Genomic DNA, 6,859 nt, shown 5'->3' with positions numbered 1-6,859 from the left:
TGGGTCCCCGTAGTGGAGATGGGTGGGGGGGGGTCCCAGCCACTGACCCTGTGAGGGGCAGCTCCTGCCTGGTGCTGCCACACTCACACAGCTGCCCTCTTCTCTCCCTGTCCCAGAAAACCGCAGTGCAGCTCCAACTGTCAGCATCATTATAGGAGTGCTGCTCCTTGTGGCCACAGGCTCTGTCGGGGGCGTTTGGTGGTGGAAGTACAGGTGAGGTCTTCCTCCCACCGTCTGGTCTCATGTTTATGAACAGATGGGTCAGGCCAGGGGTTGCAGCAGCAGCAGCTCTGCAGGGATGAACTCCTCGGCCTCAAGCACAGCTCACGGTGGCCCCCCCTTGCAGGAAAGGTGACGAGGCCATATGGGAGAACCAGGAATTCACACTTTGAGGCCTGGCTGTGTGCCCAGCAGCAAACTCCCTCGCCACCAGCTCTCCCTGCTTGTCTCACATCCCATCCCTGACCCATCAGCACTGACATGGGTTTGCTCTGGAAAACCACCACATTAAAGAGCTACAGACTTTTCTAGCTGCACGTGGCTCCTGTGGCTCTCACCATCCTTCCTCCTCAAAAGGTCCCCCCAGGAAATCCCCCATTGTGCTGCAGAGACCTCACGTTGTGGCCAGGAAGACTCCCTTTTCCTGGACACTCTGGCATGTCATGAGAAGCAATTCTTCCGGCAACATGGCCGACCTCCTCTGGCATGTCAGGAGAAGCAATTCTTCCGGCAACCTCTCCCACACCTCGACATCTCCATGGCCAGTCTCTGTCTCTGGCAGTTGGGCAGTGACAACCTGGGGTCAGACCAGCATGGGGCCACTAAGTGGGATGAGGGAATGGAACAGGCCACAAACCAGGCAGAGATGGAGGGATTTGAGCTGTTTTGCTAGGGAGAGAAGGGGAAGGGAGGACTCAAGTGACATCTCCAATCCCCTGACACAGGGAGGTGTTTTGAGCAGATGTGAAGCCGCTCCGGCTCCAGTGTTGATCTCATCCTTTGTCCAGGATGGTTTTGTGTTGGGATCTCCTCCACTCCTGACTCCTACTCCCACGCCTGACTCCGGCCCCTGCAAAAACTTGGAGGAATGGGGGGCAGTCACCCTTCCAATATGCCTGACAGCCATGAAAGAGCCATGCTGAGGCTCTGAGGGACTCTGTCCTTGAGCAGCATGCCTCCAAGAAGGGTGGTGTGGTGGGTTGACCCTGGCTAGCCACCAGGTGTCCACCAACTATCACTCTCCTTCCTCAACCAGACAAGAGGGAAAAAATATGACAACGGGCTCCTGGGTCGAGATAAGGATAGGGAGATCACTCAGCAATTACTGTCACAGCTTAGGGAAATTAATTTAATTTATTGCCAATCAAAATCATAGTAGGATAATAAGAACAAATCTAAAAACACCTTCCTCCCACCCCTCCCTTCTTCGCAGGCTCAACTTCATTCTTGACTTCTCCACCTCCTCCTCCCAAGCAGCACAGTGGGATGGGGAAGAGGGATTGCCATCAATTTATTATGCATTGTCTCTGCCACTCCTTCCTCCTCACCCTGCTCCAGTGTGGGGTCCCACCCACAGGAGACAGTCCTCTACAGACTTCTCCAACGTGAGTCCTTCCCACAGGATGCAGTTCTTCATGAACTGTTCCAGCGTGGGTCCCTTCCCCGGGGTGCACGCCTTCAGGCACAGACTGCGCCAGCCTGGGTCCCCCGCAGGGTCACGGGGTCACAGGGCCTGCCAGCAAACCTGCTCCAGCCTGGGCTCCTCTCTCCATGGGGCCACAGGTCCTGCCAGGACCCTGCTCCAGCACAGGTTTCCCATGGGGTCCCAGGCTCCTTTGGGCATCCCCCTGCTCCGGCATGGGGTCCTCCACAGACTGTAGGTAAGTATCTGCTCCAGCGTGGGCCCCCATGGGCTGCTGGGGGACAACTTGCATCACCTTGGTCTTCACCATGGGCTGCACAGGCACCATCTCTGCACCATCATCTCCTCCTCCTCCTCCTTCTTCACTGACTTTAGTGTGTCCATAGTTGTTTCTCTCACATATTCTAACTTCCCTCTCCCAGCTGCTGTTGTGCAGCAGTTTTTACACACTCTTAACTATGTTGCAGTTTTTACCCCTTCTTAAATATGTTATCACAGAGGCACTACCTACTAACATCGCTGATGGGCTCAGCCTTGGCCAGACACAAGTCTGTCTTGGAGCTGGCCAGAACTGGCTCTGTTGGACATGGGGGCAGCTTCTGGCATGTTCTCACAGAAGTCACCCCTGCAGGCCCCCTGCTACCAAAACCTTTCTATGTAAACCCAATACTCTGCCAGGGAACTACAGAGTAAACCCCTGGGGGTTACCATGGGAGGAGGCGAAGACCACCATGGGCCAGGCTCAGCCTACATCTCCTTGAGTGTCAGGGTGCTGCTGCAGCCAGGAGGGATGCCCCGACTTCACACCCACCCAAATTCCCCTAGCACTTGCAGCCGCTGGCCAGAGAACCTCAGCCCAGCGCTCCGCCAGCCACCCCACTTCCCCCTGGGGAACACACCCGGCCAGGCCCTCCCCAAAACCTCAGCACCAGCCTCATTGGCTATGAGGGCCGCCCCATGACGCTGGTACCACCAGAGCTGCCCAGGCAGAGCAGCCCTGGGGAAAAGTGTCACAGTTTCTGTGGCCCCTTTCTCCTCCTGCTACTTTTGTTCCTGCACGCTTGCCGCTGGCACCATGCAGCCCCCTTACCTCCACCTCCTGCTCTTCCTTCTCCTCCTCCTCCCTGGGACATGGGCAGATCCAGACGGTAAGTGCAAGCCATGGTTTATCCCCACCTATTCTCATCCCTGCACTACAAGACCCCACAGAGGTTGCAGGGGTACAGACAGGCCACTGTCCCCATCACTACGGGACCACGCCGCACTCCACAGCACCCAAAGGTGCCCCATCCCTGCCCACGTGCTTGGGGTTCTCTACCCCACACCATCGTGCCCAGCCCAGCAACACTGGTGCTGGGGTTCAGATGCCTGAGCAGCCAAGGGGCAAGGGGTCCCTCAGACAGGCCTGGGGAGCTGGGGTGCCCTCAGAGATGCCTTCCTCCTGCAGAGAGCCTGTGAGCAGCTGAGGTTCTCAGCCCCTCATAACATAACAGCTCTGCACTGGGCTCCAATCCCTTGAGCAGGACCTGGGCACTGTCCTCAGCCTGCGGGGTCATTTCTCTTGCAATTGAAGGGTCCTTGGATCCTCTGCATTCTCTCCCTGAGAAACAATGCTCAAAGGTTTCTCTCACAGCTACAATGAGCCTTCACCTGCATCCCCTGCCTGTGTTTCCCATTCTGGGAGCAGGCACTCACTGCACCCTGGCGAGGGGGGCACCCACTCCTCCAAAACAGGCTTCACTCTGCCCTGCTTACTACTGGAGCCTCATCCAGTGCTCTGGTCTCCAGTGGATCCAGGTCCTGGCACAAGTGCTCCTTTCTCGGGGAAGCATTGCCTCAAATCAGCACTGAGGTCTTCCCTGCCTTCCCTTCCACATGGCTAAGTGACAGCTCGCAGAAGGTCACATTGGGGTGGTGGATGGCTAAAAAAAAAAAGAAATTAGAGGAGAAGCAGGGAGAGGCTCAGAGGGGCCATGGAAGGAAACTGCAAACTGAGTGAAACCAGGGGATTTCCCCTGTCCTGCTTGTCTGCCCCATCTTACCCTGCCTGTCCCGGGGGACACTGCAAGCCGCCCCTCCTCCCAGGTCCACCAACCATCACTGGAGCCAGCAATCTCCTGACCTCCTCCTGCATCCTCATGCACCCCTATGCTGCTTTGTCTCCTCCCTCTCCCTACAGGCTTTTGTAAACTCCACCTTTTCCAAACCTTCATCTTCCACAACACCAACTTTGTGGACATTTCAGCCTGGGCCACCCTGGAGGACATCATCTTTGCTACCCTGCAGAAAGACACCTCAAACATCCTCTACCTCCACCCATGGGTCTACCCAGCCCTGCCTGCAGCAGAGTGGGCGAACCTGCAAAACCTGTTCAGCATCTACATGCACAACTTCATCCTGTCCCTGTCCGATGATGCCAGGCTGTACCAGACACCCTGTGAGTACCAGGTGCTCAGCACTTCCTCACCCAAGGCAGGCAGCTGTGAGAAGGAGTTCAGGGCCACCACTAACAGCTTTTCCAAACTAGGGCTAGCAGGAGGGCAGAGAATGGGCCTTATCCTGCACCAGCAAGACCCCTAAACCACCCTGTCCTGTGCAGAGGTCACATGGGGCCATCCTGGTCCCCAGCACAGACCTTGGCCACGTTTAGCTCTACTCACACCCTCACACCAGCCCCCCATTGCTCTCTGGGCACCACAAATGACACCAGAGAAGTCATCTGAGAAAGTGCAGTAGAAGGTCAAAGGGGCCTCTCCACTCATGTCTGTGGCATGGGACACACAGAGCAAGCGCCTGGCCCCACACTCTGGTGCAATGCTGGTGACCTAAGGGGAGGGTGCCAGGCAGAGTGACACTGTCCTCCTACTCGCCTGCTCCAAAGCAGTGCTTCCCACTTTGCCAAGGCTCCTGACCCTGTCATGGGCAGGGGCAGCTCGAGGATGACAAGCTACAGGGCTCATCGACCACCTCTGTAAAGAAAAGTTTACTAATGTCAAGTCTGAATCTGCCCTGACACAGCTTTCAACCATTCCCAGGGGTCTTGGCCGTGGATCCCAGGGAAAAGAGATCAGCACCTCCCTCTCCACATCCCCATCTCAGGAAGCTGCAGAGAGCAATAAGGTCACCCCTCAGCCTCCTTCTCTCCAAACGAGACAAGCCCAGAGTCCTCAGTGCTCCTCACAGGACAGGCCTGCCAGCCCCCTCATCAGCTTTGTTGCCGTCCTCTGGACACAGTGGAGTACCTTCACCTCCTTCTTAAATTGTGGGGCCCAGAAATGCACAGTTCCTCAGGTGAGGCCACACCAACACTGAATACAGCAGGACAATCACCTCTCAACCAGCTGCTTATGCTGTGTTTGATGGACCCCAGGATGTGGTTTGCCTTCTGGGCTGCCAGGGCTCACTGCTGACTCAGGGTATCATACTGATCCTGCAGCCAACCAGCACCCCCAGACTCCTTTCTGCAGGGTTGCCCTTCAACCACTCCTCTCCTAGTTTATATTTGTGCCTAGTGTTACTCCATCCTCAGTGCAGAATCTGGCATTTGTTCTTGCTAAATTTCATGCCGTTGGCAATCGCCCAATGCTCCAATCTGTCCAGACCCCTTTGCAAGATCTCTTGTCCCAAGAGAGTCAACAGCACCTCCCAGTTTGGTATCATCAGCAAACTTGCTAATGGTGCATTCAATGCCTGCATCCAGATTGTTGATAAAATATATTGAACAGCACTGGTCCAATGACTGAGCCCTGAGGAACACCACTGGTGACCGCTCACCAATCAGAGGTAGCCCCATTCACTACAACCCTTGGAGCCCCACCCTTCAGCCAGTTCTTCACCCAGCGCACCGTGAACCTGCTCATCCCACAGTTGGACAACTTTTCCAGAAGGATGCTGTGAGGGACAGTATCAAAAGCCTTACTAAAATTCAGAGAAACTACATCCACCCCCTTCCCCTCACCCACGAGGCTGGTGACCTTATTGTAGAAGGATATCAAATTAGGACCTTCCCTTTGTGAAGCCATGTTGATTGTGCCTGGTGACTGCATTTAAATGCCTTTCAATAGCACTCAGTATGATCTTCTTCATAATTTCTCCAGATAGAGGTTAGACTCACAGGACTGCAGTTTCCAGGGTCTTCCCTCACGCTCTTCTTGTAAATTGGAATAACACTGGCTAGCTTCCAGTCAGCAGGGACCTCCCCAGACTCCCAAGACCTTTGGTGGATGATTGAGAGGGGTCCTGCCATAACATCTGCCAGGTCCTTCAGTACTCTGGGATGAATCCCATCACACTCCACGGACTTGTGAACATTCAGCTGGTACAGCTGGTCCCTTACAATTTCAGTGTCCACAAATGGAAAGTCACTATTCCCACAGTCATGGTCCTCTGACTCAGAGGACTGGGCAGCCCAAGGTCTATCAGTATTATTAAAAACTGAGGCAAAAAAAGCACTGAATGCCTCCGCTTTTTCATCATCAGGTGACCATCTTCAACAAGTATCATCCAATGTTTTCTTTAGACCTCCTCTTGCTATTAACATACTTTAAAAAACCTTTCTTGTCCGACACAACACTGGCCAGTTTTCACTCCAACTGAGCTTTGGCCTTTCATGTCTTCTCCCTGGGGAGAATGACTTGGGGTGCAAAGGGAAGGGGCAAAGGGCTGTGCTCAAAGAAGCAGGTGCAAGGCTGCAATTTTGGCCTCCATCTCCAGCTCAAGTTGTACTCATGATGCCCATTGTCCTTCCCCAGACCCTTTTGTGTTCCAGTGCGCAACGGGCTGCGACTTGTATCCCAATGGCTCCTATACCAAATTCTACCATCTCGCCTACAATGCCCATGATTTCCTCAGCTTCAATGTGGATAACAGCTACTGGGAGAGGCAGCAGGAGAGTGAGCTGGCAGAGCAAGTTGAGAGGCAGTTCAACACCTTCACCGGCTTCTCTGCGACCCTGCAGCACCTTCTCAATGTCACCTGTGTTGACCACATGAAGAAATTCATTGAGTATGGGAGGGCAGATCTGGAGAGACAAGGTGAGGCCACTCTGATCCTGGCACAGCCACCCCAAAGCCCCACACACACAGTGGGGCCAAGCAGTGCCCCACCAGGGCTCCCCTCACCCCCTTGCTTTTGCTCCCCAGAGCCACCCATGGCCACAGTCTTCACCCGCACACCCAGCCCAGCTCAGCTCCTGCTGGTTTGCCGCGTCACCGGCTT

General features: G+C 54.9%; 2 protein-coding genes across 2 annotated transcripts in view; both read left to right on the top strand.

Moving 5' to 3' along the window:
- Nucleotides 1–1,060, top strand: part of LOC104168943 (antigen-presenting glycoprotein CD1d-like) — a 3,807-nt gene extending 2,747 nt beyond the window's left edge. Inside the window, exons 5-6 of the mRNA XM_009709722.1 lie at nt 180–213; nt 1,008–1,060. Coding sequence (XP_009708024.1) covers nt 180–213; nt 1,008–1,060 — 87 coding nt within the window. The remainder of the gene's footprint in view (nt 1–179; nt 214–1,007) is intronic.
- Nucleotides 1,061–2,717: 1,657 nt separating this feature from the next.
- LOC104168942 (antigen-presenting glycoprotein CD1d-like) overlaps nt 2,718–6,859 on the top strand; it is a gene marked incomplete at its 3' end in the record, with an annotated part of 5,889 nt that continues 1,747 nt past the window's right edge. The window contains exons 1-4 of the mRNA XM_009709721.1: nt 2,718–2,790; nt 3,822–4,079; nt 6,394–6,675; nt 6,784–6,855. Coding sequence (XP_009708023.1) covers nt 2,718–2,790; nt 3,822–4,079; nt 6,394–6,675; nt 6,784–6,855 — 685 coding nt within the window. The remainder of the gene's footprint in view (nt 2,791–3,821; nt 4,080–6,393; nt 6,676–6,783; nt 6,856–6,859) is intronic.

The sequence above is a fragment of the Cariama cristata genome, unplaced genomic scaffold, assembly GCF_000690535.1.
Source record: "Cariama cristata isolate BGI_N322 unplaced genomic scaffold, ASM69053v1 scaffold911, whole genome shotgun sequence".
Classification (NCBI taxonomy): domain Eukaryota; kingdom Metazoa; phylum Chordata; class Aves; order Cariamiformes; family Cariamidae; genus Cariama; species Cariama cristata.
Note: the sequence above shows the minus strand (reverse complement) of the source record. Positions and strands in the feature narration are given on the sequence as shown.